This window comes from Elgaria multicarinata, chromosome 9, assembly GCF_023053635.1.
Source record: "Elgaria multicarinata webbii isolate HBS135686 ecotype San Diego chromosome 9, rElgMul1.1.pri, whole genome shotgun sequence".
In the NCBI taxonomy this organism is placed as follows: Eukaryota; Metazoa; Chordata; class Lepidosauria; order Squamata; family Anguidae; genus Elgaria; species Elgaria multicarinata.
In genome coordinates this window covers 96796176-96811007 of record NC_086179.1, presented here as the reverse complement: position 1 = coordinate 96811007, position 14832 = coordinate 96796176, and the positions used below count along the sequence as shown (strand labels likewise).

Here is a 14832-nt window from a genome sequence, read left to right as displayed (position 1 = left end):
AGGTACCTTTAGTCTGGGTAAAGCTCCCTGGAGGCCACAGGTTAGCCTTTATTTGTGTAATTCAAAAGCAAACTTTGGTTTCAGCAGACAGTAGAGATTTTGTGGTTGACAGAAATGTCTAGCATCCTGAAAGACTTTCAGCAAGCAAAACTAGGAACAACTGACTTTGGGTCAGAGGCAAGCCAGCTAAGTCGGGATCCTAGAGACCTTTAATATAATATGGGGATACAAAACCAGATAATCTTAACTTGTCCCCCCCCCCCAATTAATACTTTTATTTATTTTCCACAAAAAACAAACACATAAGGAAGGTACAGAAAACAAACAAAAAAGAAACACTACAAACTATACAAACTACTACACTACACATACATCTAGTAAAATAAACAATACATAAGGCTATATTTCATTTAAAGCGATCTTCATGTCAGACTGCAAACATCCGTTGTTTCTATATTGCCAGGTACTAATTTCATAACAACCAGCTAATGTATATATATCAAAGGCAAAGGTACAGGTTATATATAAAACCCACAAACAAATAAATCATCCTTTTGCTGTTCTTGTATATACTCAATAAAAGGTTTCCAGTCCAATACATATGAGGCTATTGTTCTTTCATGTACTAGCGTCGTTAATTTCGCCATCTCCGCCAATTCCATCACCTAACCAGCATTTTGAACTGGGCCCACAGTGAAGAGGTGCTTAACCAAGCACCAAAAAGAAGGGAAATTGGGAGTTAAGGCTCACAAGCCTTAACGCCACATCCTCCCTAAGGAGGCAAAACGTGCAAGTGAAATTCTCATTCTCCCAAAGCAGATAAACCATGAGGACAGGATGGAGAATAGGATATGCAGAGGTGATTATGGGGTTGTGGAAAACTGATTGATAGATAGATAGATATGACTCAAAATATATTCAGTAAGCAGGAAACCAGCTAGGTAAGAAGTTGGACCGTTGGATGACAATGGAGTTAAGGCAGTGCTAAAGGAGGACAGGGAAATTGCAGAGAAGCTGAATTAATTCTTTGCATCGGTGTTGACTGCAGAGGATACAGGACAGATGCCTTTGCCTGAACTGATGTTTTCAGGATGGGAGTCTGAGGAACTGCAGCAAATAGTGGTGACTAAAGATGAAGTTCTCAGCCTTATTGACAAATGGAAAGCAAATAAATCACCAGTCCCAGATGGCGTCCATCCTAGAGTTCTCAAAGAACTCAAACATGACATTGTGGACCTCCTCACAAAAATATGCAACATGTCCCTAAGCTCAGCCTCTGTACCAGAGGACTGGAAGCTGGCCAATTTAACACCAGTTTTCAAACAGGGATCCAGGGGAGATCCAGGAAATTATAGGCCAGTTAGCTTGACATCTGTTCTAGGTAAATTGGTTGAAAGCACAAAATTAGTAAGCATATAGAAGGGCAGGTCCTGCTGAAGAAGAATCAACACGGCTTCCGCAAAGGCAAGTCCTGTCTCACTAATCTTCTAGAATTCTTTGAGAGTGTCAACAAACATGTAGACAGGGGTGATCCGGTGGACATTGTTTACTTGGACTTCCAAAAGGCTTTTGATGAAGCCCCCACAAAAGTTTCCTGAACAAACTTAGCAGTCATGGAAGAAGAGGAGAGGTATGATCAGTAACTGGTTAAAGAACAGAAAAAAGAGAGTAGGAATAAATGGTTAATTCTCCCGATGGAGGGAAGTAAATAGTGGGGTCCCACAGGGATCAGTATTGGGACCAATTCTTTTCAACTTATTCATAAATGATCTGGAATTAGGAGTGAGCAGTGAAGTGGCCAAGTTTGCCGACGACACCCAATTATTTAAGGTTGTTAAAGCACAAAGGGATTGTGAAGACCTCCAAAGGGATCTCTCCAAGTGGCAGATGCATTTCAATGGGATGCCCCCTGGTTCTATTATTTTGAGAGAGGGAGAAAAATGTCTCCCTGTCCACATTCTCCATACCAGTCATACTTTTATACACCTCTATCATGTCTCCCCTTAGGTTGTTGCAAGATGCCTGAATGGGCTCTTTTTGCTTGGCGGTGGTGGTGCTTGTAGTGGTGGCTCCTCATTGCTATCCACTTTGGAAGCTTTTCCTGCGTACTTGTGAATAGACACGCAGAAGCTTGAGCTCCTTATATGTGATTTGTTGTTCATGCTCACTTCTGAGTAGACATACAGTGGTTTAGTTTTTGGGATCCTGTTTGAAAGTGCTGCGGTATCCGTGTATGTGCGCATATGCCATCCTCCAGTAGATACCGGATGTGGCCCTTGGGGCCAGAAAGCTTGTGCACTTCTGTTTTAAAGCCTCTGTACAGCTGCTTATTTAATCAAGCAGCTGTAATAGGATCCGCAAGGACAAGGCACTTAGACGAGCCAGGAAAAGTAAGATGTTGGAAGAACAATATAAATACTAGAGCCACTTTATGCTGGTAACACTTTTTCTAGTAATGTGATTTGCAGGTGTTCTTATACTGCTATATATAATAAATATAACTTGATAGATGTTCAACGATTATTTGTTCTTTAGGAAATAATAGACGTATTCTTAGATGAAGAAGATTAATGCCTGCAGGGATTCATCTAGCAGCTGGAACATATTAATCATTGCCTGCTTCTTAAAGCTTTCAAGTTCGAGCAATTATTGTTAAATTTATCAAAATTGCCAAGAATATCAAAATGATTAATGTCTGCTGGGAACAGAACAAGAATTCTCAATTTGGCATTAAGATCTTAGGGTTGTTGTGTGTTATGTGGGCATATAATAACTTTTTATTTAAGATTAGTCTGCAGGGATTCCTTCTCAATATCTATTATGCCCATGGACCTCATTGTAAAGGTAGATCAAGGGTGTGTAGCTAGCTTACACCCTCGTCTCTGCTGCCAATACTCCTAGAGGCCTCCTAGCACCAGAAAGGACACCAGAATCCTAGCATGGTAGCCCTGGATTTAGCACTGGCACGGTTGCAAGAAGATAGCAGAGCAAACAATTGAGGTAGAAGGAATTTATTTACAAGTAAGGATAGGGGTTTGGGGAAGAATGAAAAGTAAAACAACCATAGAAGTTCATAACATAGGAAACCCAGTAACCTTAAAACAATAAAACCTAGCTAGACTATCTACTTACTCCAAAGTAGAGCTTTGCAGTCTGAGCCAGCCATGGACACCTCTGTATGAAAAGACACTGTATGAAAAGGCAAGACAAAGACCCGGGGGGGGGGGAGTCCTCCAAACTTTATACCCTCAAAGCTCTCATCTCCCTCTGGCATATGCCCAGGAGCCTGGTTTCATGCCTCTCTAGCTACAGCGCTAGGGTGACCCGCTCCTCATTCCTGCCACCCCTGCTAGTTTATGCCCTTGAGGCCTGATAAGAGAGCTCTCCTCTGGCGCCAAGGTCGCTCCTATCTCCTCACTTATCTCCCCAGGTGCGTTGATGTTAAATCTTCTGGCCGGCACCCTTCTTCTACGTATTAAAAATGCCATACTAAAGCTACCCAAGCCATTTAACCCTTTCTATGCTACTTGCTAGGGTGACCATATGACCGGATTTGCCCAGGTTTTGATGGCAAATCCGGGAGGGGGAGGGGAAATCCGGATTTTTTCCAAAGAGCAGCTCAATGGGAATTAACAAAAATGCTTATAACTCTGTCATTTTTTAAGATAAAGACATGAAACTTGGCACAATGGTAGCCCTTTGGAAGGGCTTTAGTCATTCCAAATTTGAAACAGATCCGTTCATCCATTGATTTTTTAGGAATTTTTTAAAAATTGAAGTTTTAAAATTATTATTTTTAAAATTGTCATTTTTAAAGATAAAGAGATGAAACTTTGCACCATGAAAGGATTTAGGTAGAGCTTTAGCCACACCAAATTTGAAACAGATTAGTTCATCCATTGATGTTTTAGGAATTTTTTAAAAATTGAGGTTTTAAAATTATTATTTTTAAAATCGTCATTTTTAAAGTTAAAGAGATGAAACTTTGTACCATGATAGGATTTAGGTAGAGCTTTAGCCACACCAAATTTGAAACAGATCCGTTCATTCATTGATTTTTTAGGAATTTTTTAAAAAATGAGGTTTTAAAAATATTTTTAAAACTGTCATTTTTAAAGATAAAGAGCTGAAAGTTGGCACTATGATAGCTTTTAGGTAGAGCTTTAGCCATACCAAATTTGAAACAGATCTGGGGCCAGTAGCAAACCCTGTTAACAACAACAGCAGCTTGCAATGAGTGAAGATACAGTCGGAAAAGATATTTGAGGGAAGGGGAGAATGTAACACACAGAGTATAGCAAAAGCTTCCAAGTACAGCAAAACCTACAAAAGTAGGAGTGAGTGAAGTTCATTTCAGATACATTGAATCTCTCACTTGTTCTTTATTTCAGTGATTTTAACATTAAGATGTTACGTAGAACAGATTTGTCTTAAATGTGTTCTGTAAAATCAGACATGTGACCAAGGCTATGTTCGGGTGGGCATGCCCCCTTGGTGGCGACCATGTTGTCCTCCTTTTTTGGTTTCCAAAATATGGTCACCCTAATACATGCAGTCTATCTGATGTCCAACTCCTTTGCACTCATAACCATGAATGAATCTTCTCATTTTCCTAATCCAAGGTTATTATTAATACAGTAAAGGCTGATCTTTTGGAGGGAAGCTGGTAATCAAGCCAGAAAGCAGGGAAGCAGGGATGGGCAGTCTATGAGCAGCAGAGACTGAGGAGTTAGGCCAGAGTCAGAAGTTTTATAGGACCAGGTGGAAATGTATCGACGCCTTCTAATAATAAAATATAGTCAGGTGATACAAAGGTCCAACTTTTTAAAAGGTTGTTATGTCACAGCCTTGTACCTGTTATGATTGTTAGTTTTTTGTTGTTGTTATTAGGCCATGAAGCAAAGTGTAATTGTCCCAATGTGAGAACATATTTCTATATGTGATGGAAGTGGAGTATATTTTTCATCAACAATATTTGATGAATGTAGGGCTACAACAATCGCAATATGTTAAGATCTTAATCTGGCTTTGCTGTCTTCGTTTATGGTCAAAATGAGGATGTTTCATATAAGGAAAACGTGACCTCTCCAATGGTCACTGCTAGAAAACAGATATCCACCAACCCATTCTCACTAGAATGATGGTATCAGTTTCTATGGAATATAGTTCTGGTAGAAAAATTAAATAATCAAATGCGAATGATCTGGGGCCATCTGGTCCCTTTATTGCAACCTATTATAGTTTTATCAAATCCATCCAAAAGGCAGACGATAACCATCTATCCACAGATTTCTATGGAAGGATGTCCTTGAGGCAACACCTAGCTCCGCTTAGAGACAAAACTGCAAAATGTGATAATCAATGAACTTTCTGTATTCCTCAGATTATTTGTTATTTGGATTGTAATGTTATGAAAAAACGACTACTAAAAATATTTTTAAAAGAAGAAGAAAAAAAGTGTTATGTTGCCTTATGGCCTGCTAGAGGAGATTTGTCAGCTTAATGCTGTCTCTGAGTTTAAGACAGCTGTAAAGACCAGTCTCTTCCGGCAGGCCTACCCAGATGAATTTTAAACCTAAGAATTTTAAAATGTTTGTTATTTTAATATTGTATTTGTTTTAAATGCTCTTTTAACTAATTTTATGTATTATATTTTATTTAGTGTTGTTCCTTGCCTCAATCCAGATGGAGAGGCGGGTAATAAATTATTATTGTTATTATTATTATTATTGTTATTATTATTATTGGTCCGACTGTCTATTTCCATAAGAATGCATGGGGCAGTTACTTAGACATCTTTATCTTGACTTGCTAATCTCATACAGTGGGTCCTTCTATCCTTCATGCAGAGTAGGCTGTCATTATTTTAAGCTCCCCCTTTAACTAGCATCATGGCCGTAACTCAACTGTTTACACAGCTAGTCAAGAGCTTCCATGAGTTGGTAGAACCCAACTCAAGTCCTACTTAGTGTAGAGTCACTGAAATGAATGGGATTTAGACTAACTTAAATCCCATTAATTTCAATGGGTCTACTCTAAGGAGGACTTTAATTGGATTCTACCCTCTATCTCCACCAGTAGACTCTGTGAGTTTACTAATTAGAGTGAATGCACTCTCATTCTTTTTGTCCCTAGTATCTGGTAGTGCTCCTAGTCAAATGAACCAGGCTAACAACATTGTAGTATTTCTGAAGTTAAAATGCAGGTGCAAGTTCAGTGTTAATAAACCAGTTCTAACTGGGGGTGCACAATTCCTGGAAGGGAGGCACAACGTTTCAGGGAAGGATAGGATTCTAAGGTAGTTGCCCTATTATCTCAGTATGATTTGGAACAAGAAACTGCTTTGTTCAACTGGCATTTTCCTGTAAGCTCTTGCTGTGTTCCCCTGTCTAATGCCAGTACTTGATTAGTGGTACAATCCACAGTTCTTTTGCTCACAGCAGCAGGTTGCATACACCCAACTATGTGCAAGTATCTCTGCATACTCTGTTACGGAACAGATGGTTACTGCTGAATAGGTGGGGGATGGCCCAGAATGTTGAATATGTTTAGAGTGAGGGCCCAAGTTTGAGTAACACTGTTAACAGGAAGAAGACAGGCTGAGGAATGAAACTTTTTTAGCTGTGTGTAATTGTGTGCATGTCAAACTCATGGAATTTTCTGATGAACAAGGGCCCTGACAATTGCTTTTTTGAAGTTATATTTGAAGTTTTCCATGCAAGATTGTTCATCAAACCAGAGCCTGGGTTGCTTTGTGAACAATGTGAAAACATTCAATGCTGACTTCTCCACACCACACCACACCACACCACACCACACCCAAGATCAGTTTTGAAATAGCCCTCTTATGCCAAACATAGCTGAGTTGAGACCATGACCTTTCTGAATACATTGCACCCTTCTTCCCCACTAGGTCTTACAAGGATGTTCAAGCAAACAGGTAGGTTGGAAAAAAGAACTTTGGGATATTAAGTACATTTTGTGAGAGAAGAGATAAAGGCCCTATATATCTTAGTATATTGTGAATTTTGTCCAGGCTATATACAATAGAACTATATCCCTAATACATTTGTTATTGGCTGTACGTACATTTTCCCACTAATCTTTTGGGTTTCGTCATGTCTAATTTAATATTTCACTGAAGCAGGCCATGGATATGTAACTCTTGTTGCAAACTCTTTCCTGCTTGTCTTATGATCAACTGTTGAATATGAACTGGCCCTTGGTTTAATTACAATACCCTGTAAGAGCAAAAATAGAGAGACCCAAACAGACAAATTAATTACATGCATGAGGGAATGTTTGCTGTTTTGCTTATTCATCATCATTTTTCTGTAACTTAATATACCTTCCTTGTTGTGCGTGTGTTGCTTTTAGCATGAGCATGTGCTTCAGGAGTCCAGTACAAGAGTCTTAGGCTGCTCTCAGACAACACGATAGTCAACAGAGGGGTAATCGTCAACTCAACAGTTGTTTATCTAGGGGATACTCCACACACAACATGATAACAATCAACCATGGTGTGGATTAGGATCAGCGTTGAGTTGACTATTGGTCCACACTGAGTTGACTCACTCATCCCCACCCTCTCTCACCCCTCAGTGCTCTTGCTAGTATCCCATCAACCATTGTTTCCAAAAATCTATCCTGCCAGCTGGACTAGAGCGGCAGCCACTGCTTTGACCACTCTTGCCTTGTGACTCTGTGGCTGACGAAATAACCAACGGTACCCTCCACACAGCACAATAATCAGTGGTGGTTCAAATAGTCAACTCTGCACAGCGCTGGTTATTTGCATTGGTTATTTTGGCCAAATAACCAACCATTGGTTAAAAAACATCCTCCATACAACATAATAACCCACGGTGGGTTAAATAACCAACTGTCGACTATTTAAACAACCATTGGTTATTGTGTTGTCTGAACCCAGTCACAGGCCTTAGCTAGACCTACCGTTTAGCCCGCAACAGAGAAGGGAAGATCCCGCGATGTGTTTATTACGAGATCCCTCCTCTGTTTACATGCAACGCGCGACGACCTCAGAAGGAGAGGCATCGCGCCCGCCATTTTTTAAAATTAAAGGGGCAGCAGCGCACAAACACTTGTGCGCTAAAGGTAAGCGGTTTTTAAAAATTTAAATTAGTTTTCCCACTCCCACCCCCTAGTCCCAATGGGAGCAGCACTCCTGAGGAGCCAGGTCAACCCATGGCACCCGGCCACACGTTCCACGGTATCGGGCTCAGCCCAGGACCATGGAAAAACTGAGGCCAATGGGGAGGGCGATATCCCGGGGCAAGGGAGGGATCATCCCTCCCTGATCCCGGGATCCCCTGTGCGTCATGTGGACGCACAGGGATGATCCTGGGGATCACCCCGGGATTTTGCCGGGTCTAGCTAATGGGCATATCCTTTCCATTTTAAGCAAGAAAAAAGAAATCTCAGAAAGTAGGAAGGTCAAAGATACCCATTTTGCAGTTTTAAGATGTGAGAGTTTTACTTTGGTTGTTTTGGACCATTGATAAATTGTATTCTTGTTATTCTGGCTCCATGTTTTGATAAGTCTGGGGGCAGACCACATCTGCCTCTGACTTAGTAGGGTCCCATACAAAATTCAGCATATCTCAGAGTTCTCTGTGATGGCATAGAGGACATATTTTGCAATGGACCACCACTGGCACCATATATGGTTATCATGATGCAGCTAGAACCTTTGTGTGGCATTTTAGCTTACCTAACTTCACATTTGCCTGGCTGGCATGATTGAGAACTGCGGTAGGATAGTGGCCAGGAAAATGAAATCACGACTTTATCACATGCCATAAATTCATTAGGTGTCTTTAGTCAAACCACTATGTGTCAGTCTCAGAACCTTATTGGCAACATTTTCCCCACCCCCCTACCCCTGCTTCAGATTTTCTAGAGAAGCCTTGCTGTCACCATCTCTGGTATATGCTAACTTGCTCAAGGCCTTCTCGGCTGTAGCAATCTCTCAATGGACGTCCTTCCCAAAGAGGCCAGGTTTGCTAGCTTATCCCCAGATACTTGGAAAATGAACCCAAAATATCTCTTTTTAAGAGAGGCTTTTCCTAAATAGATTTTAAAATAAACTTGGCTGTGGATACTGTTTGCAATGTATGATAGGAGTTAATTCTGTCTGTTGCTTTGTGTCATGGCTTTTAGGACATCGTTTAAATTGTTAATTCAATGGCAAATTTAGGCTTTTGTATATTTTATATTGTCTTTCATGATTGTAGCTGCATTGGGAAGTTTCAGATTACGATTAAAATATAATAAATTAATCCAATACTGACCTGCTTTACTGTATTTGCAAGGGTTACAAGCATAGTATGTGTGAAGCATCTGAATTATCAAATCACTATATGAATTAGGGCTGTGCACAGACCCACCGATCTGCTCTGGATCCTGATCCACACCTTTTGGATCGGGTCTGCTCCAGGTCGATCCTCCTCCGTTCCGCTCCGCTGTGGATCCAGATCCGAATCTCCGTCCATCCCCCCCATAGACTTGCATTGCAAATGTAAAATACCTATAACGTTTTTAGTTATCAAGTTAGAAACATGAAAATGGCCACCATGATAGCTTCTAAATAGATCCTTAGTCATGGCCACTTTGAAGGAAATGGGATCATCCTCTGATTTGGGGGGAAATTTTAAAAGATTTCCCCCCCCCCCCATTTACAGAAATGAAGTTATCTCCGTCATTTTTCAAGATACACACATGTAACTGGGCACCATGAAAGCTTCCACATAGGACCTTAGGCATGGCCACTTTGAAGGAAATCAGATCATGCCCTGATTTTGGGGGAAAATTTAAAAATATTTCCAATTAACTCCTCCAAACACAGCTCCAGAAAATTTCACTCCTCACTGACCAAAGTCCTATCCCACAAAGATAGAGAAAGAAAAGTGTCTCTGTATGCCTCTGGTTTAGTCCCCCCCCCCCCAACATTGGGATTGGAGGATGCTTCACATGGGGTGATCACTTATCAGCACGATTGGGAGATGAAGCTGTCTATCAACGCTGAAACAGGCTTATTTCCCCCTCCTGCTTACCCATTAAAAAAATTCATTGCAACCCAACCGCTGAACAGATATTTCTGAAAATCTGCACAAATGACCCCCAATGAGCAATCTCTAAGCTCAGTAATTTTCAGGGCTCTATCTTTAAAAATAAAGAAGTTAGAGGTGTTTTTTCACCCAATATAAATCAATGGGAAAACCGCTCAAAATGGCGTCCGGAGCTCCGGATCGAGGTGAAGCAATCCGAAATGAGGTGAACCACTTTGCTATGATCTGGAGCTCCGTCGACCCAATCCGGATCCAAATTTAGTGGGTCTGGATTGGATTGCTCCACTCCCGATTCAGGGATCCGAATCGGAGTGGAGCACAGCCCTAATATGAATGCTAAATGAATATGTATGACTAGATCTATAGTCTGGTGATAGATCCTAAATAGAGTAAACCAGTCAACTGGAGGGGAAACTTGCAAGATCAGTTCATTCTCCTAGGGCGTAATGTATTCCCCCTGACTTTCTCCGCTTCCATTTTAGTTTTTCCAATAAAACATGAGCTCCATATGTGTGACTTTTGTCTTCAGTCTGGTCAGCTGACCTTATTGATTTGCACTTGGAGTTGATGAAGTACTGAATCACCTGGAAAAGCTTGAGAGAAAATCTTCTGGGCCGACGTAAGCTCATGATTTAATAGTACTCCTCTGAAACTTCAGGTTAATTCCAGTTCTTTGGTGGCAGAACCAGCATTTAGGAAGAGTGAAGCAGCTACCTCAGGCAGTGAATGCAAAGGGGCATCGGTGACAGTCACCCCAATCATTCCTCCTGAGGTCTACCCCTCACACCTCACCATTCTCACCCTCCTAGTGCTTATTGCTGGGCTGTCTCTCTGCAGGATATTACACTTTGAAAATGTTTTGAAGGCTGTATGTGGCGTGTCTCATCAGTTGTCACTACTGTTATAAACCGTTTTAAAGCAGTAGAGTAGATCCTGCCTCAGTCATCTTCTCACAGTCACTGCCTTTGGGAAGCAACGCAATTGAGCGAGCAGCCACACAGTCTCGTAGGCGTTGTATGTTTGCATGCATTACTCTGTTCCCATGAATCACACCTTACAATGTTTGTTTGTTTAGGCAGCAAAACAAAGAGTGACAGCAAGTGGTGACAAGGTTTTAGAGGACAGAACTATAATATCATGTGTCCTGCCCTGTCCTCAGATGTGGTGGACGATAAATTTTAGCTAACAGCTCAGCTGCCTTCTTTACATGAAACTGGAGGTGCCAACTTGTCTTTTGCCTCAGTCAGCAAAATGTCATGAACTTCCCCTGGTGCTAAAAGTCAATGCTTTGACCTTGATGAAAGAAAGGGGATAGACCCTGGGTTGGAAATGGAGGATTGAAAACAGAAGGAGGAATTGATCTAACCTCTGAACTGAAGATGGTGCACAGTAGGGATGAATTTGGGTTTGTTGGCAATCTCTTCTTGCATGTATGTTATATTTATGCCAGTATATCTGTATGTGTTTTAGAAATGCTACAAAATGATATTTTTAAGGATAAGAACCTCATGTTCCAAAAGGGGCTTTTTTGTCTAAAATGAATATCTATCTATCTATCTATCTATCTATCTATCTATCTATCTAAAATATATAAAATTGGATGAAAAGAGAAAAAAATATTGAATGTTTTCTTGGATTAATATTTCCCTAATAAATTTTCCATACAATTGCCTACATTTTCTTAAGTTTCTCATCTTTGACGCCCAGAGAGCTTCGGCTATGGGGCAGTATACAAATGCAATAAATAAATAAATATCTTTGAATAGTTGTTTTATACAGTCTCCGGAATCATATACAGTTGGCAGTCAATCTGGAGCTTGCTTACTTTAAAGCGGGTATACTGATTTTCAAAATATTGTGTATTATGAACCAAAGGGAAGGCAAATACCTAATGCTGCTTATGGCTACATGAATAAATTTGTTACATTTATATAAATATGTTCCATTTTAACACTCAGTGGTGTATTGGGAATATCTGCACTAGGAGTGGGCAACTTTTGGCCCACCAGACGTTTTAGCCTACAACCCTCTTCATCCCTCACCATTGGCTATAGATTCACACACTATAGATTTATCGTGGATTAATTGTTATTCCCTTCCCCAGGGAACCCTGGGAACCATAGTTCTGTGAGGATCTCTAAAAGAACAGTTTCAACACCTTTATTGAGCTACAAATCCAGTGGTTCTTTGGGGAACATTATCGCAGTTAAACAAGAATATAGACTCTCCTCCTCTCTCAATTCTACAATGGTTCCTATTTGCTTTTGCCCTTGATAATAATAAGCCTTTTCTCAGATCTCTTCGAGACATTCTGCTTTATTAAATAAAAACTAAGCATACTCATTGGAATTTGATTACTTATTGATTTGAATGAGGAATAATTGGGTGTGTTTTGGAATACTTAAATCTGAATCTGCTTCCAAAACTTTCCTTTGCAAATTTGCAAATGTTGATGTTGAATATTCATCAGATATTTGATACCTACTAGACATCCTATTAGATGTTTGGCAGTTGATATTTTGACAATATTAACATCTGACATGCCGTGGTATTTATTATTTGAGTGTATTTGGTAGCTGATATCCGATGGAATTTAGTGTCAAACGGTTCCTAAGAGTTCTTATTTGATACCTGCGCAATAATCAAGAGATGCCAAGAAGTTTAAAACCCTTGGATTCTGAGATACTATTTACATTGGCATGTGGCATTCAGGCCGTTGCTAGACGAGGGTTTAGCCCGGGCTGATACCCGGGGCTCAACCCTGTGTGTCCAGATGATGCACAGGGGATCCCGGGCTCAGCCTGGGCTAAACCCTCCCTTGGCCCGGGATAATCGGCACCAGTTGTGGCCCGGTATTTCCGCAGCCCCAGGCTAAGCTCAGGGCTGCAGACGGTCTAGCTCATTCCGCAGCTTTTCCCAGCTATGTGGCTTACTCATGAGTAGCCGGGAGAAGCTGTGCTGTGCCCATTGGGCCGGGGGGGAGTCATGGGGGGAGAAATGGGGGCCGGGGGGGAAGAGCGGACCCAGCAGGAGAGATGGGGGGAGAGCGGAACCAGGAGGGGAGATCGCGGGTGGGGTTGGTGGAGGGGGCATTGGGCATGGCGGACGATTGGGCGGGCAGGCATGCCGGGCAATCGGGTGGGAGGGCATGCCGGGCAGGCGATCGGGTGGGGGGCATTGGACATGGCGGGCGGGCAGGAGAATGAGGATGGGCCGGGGGGAGATCGCGGAATGGAGGGGGGAAGGAGAACGGGGCCGGGGGGGATCGCGGATGGGGACGGAAGGAGATTTTTTAAAAAAAAACAACAACAACCCTACTTACTGTTCCTGGCTCCTGCGCTGCTGCTGCCGCCACTTTAAAAGTAAAAAAAAAAAAGGCGGCCGCAACAGCTCTCCTCTAGAGCTCATCACGGCTCGCGTGTGAATAAGGGTGAGATCTCACGTTATTCATAACGTGAGGTCTCCCCTCCTCTTCCCCGGATTTTCCACCAGGTCTAGCAAAGGCCTCAGTATCTGTGTTACAGGATTGGAACAAATTTGGCATATTTTTGTCATAAATATTTGTGAATATTTCAGCTCTAGAAACATCTATGTACAATTAAACTTCTAGCTGATATGTCAAAAAATGGCATAATATTGGGAAAGGATGTATAAAAAATGCTTGAATCCCAAAATTTCAATTCCTGAGGTTTCTAACCTTCTCACAAGGATGCAAAAGACTCTGTTGACATTGGTCTATTTGTCTTTCTGTTCTAACTGATTTTATTCTTGCTTCCCTTCTGCTTTCCAATGGCCATTTATATTTGCATTAAGGCCGACAGCTTTCCTGGTCATCTTTATCTATCTGTGCTGCAACCTGTCCTGCTTCACAAGGTACAATGGAAGGGGCATCATCCACACACACTGATATATTTTGTGACCCAGAACTAAAATGTGATGTGTATGATTGAATTGGCTTTTCAGTCATTGTCTTTATCGTTGCTTTGGCTTAACCATGCTTTTATATACATAGCTCTCAGAATGCATTCCAGATGCAAAAACTGTAGTTGAACACATATTTAGCTAGGACAAAGGCTGATCAACGCTTACAGTTGCTTGATAGCCAGTGTTTCGGCTTAGCTGTTGTGATACATTCTTGAATCAGTGTTTGAGTTCAGGGGAAAGGAGATCGAAAGCAGGGACGGGGAACCTCTGGCTCGTGGGCCTAACGCAGCCTGTCCGTCCTCGGAATCTGGCCAGAGATTCCCTAAGCTACACCCCTTCCTGAGCCACCACACCCGCAGTGTACCTCTCGCTAATGTAATTTTCCTTTCTGCTTTCCACTTCTGGCTTTTCCCTCTTCCCTACCTCCCTTCTCCAGTTAGCTACTGCAACAGCTGCCAAGAACTAACGAGAGCTAAGCAGCAGGGTGCTTCGAAGAGCTGACAGCCGAGGATTAATATGGGCTGTTCATGCAATTCCGCAAACCCTCATTTGTTTTCAGTTGGGGTCCTTGTTCATCTTCGGCTTGTTAGCTCTTTGAAACTTTGAATCTCTTTGCTTAGCGCTCGTTAGTGTGCAAAAAAGGGATGAAAGCAAGTGCAAACTTCATATCAAGGGAGACTTTTCAACTGCTGTATCACCGCCATTTTGTAGTAGAACTTTTAAAATTATTGTCATTTTATAGCCCTCACCACAGGGACTCTCTGTGCAAGATTCCATGGAGTTGGGACACATGAGCTCAGTTCAGCCATTCAAGAGAGTG

At 41.6% G+C, this 14832-nt stretch overlaps 1 protein-coding gene across 1 annotated transcript in view; it reads left to right on the top strand.

Moving 5' to 3' along the window:
• Positions 1-14832, top strand: part of LOC134404312 (potassium voltage-gated channel subfamily KQT member 1-like) — a 466408-nt gene that overhangs the window by 93849 nt on the left and 357727 nt on the right. Inside the window, exons 11-12 of the mRNA XM_063135026.1 lie at positions 6914-6940; positions 13902-13961. Of these exons, the coding sequence (XP_062991096.1) occupies positions 6914-6940; positions 13902-13961 (87 nt within the window). The remainder of the gene's footprint in view (positions 1-6913; positions 6941-13901; positions 13962-14832) is intronic.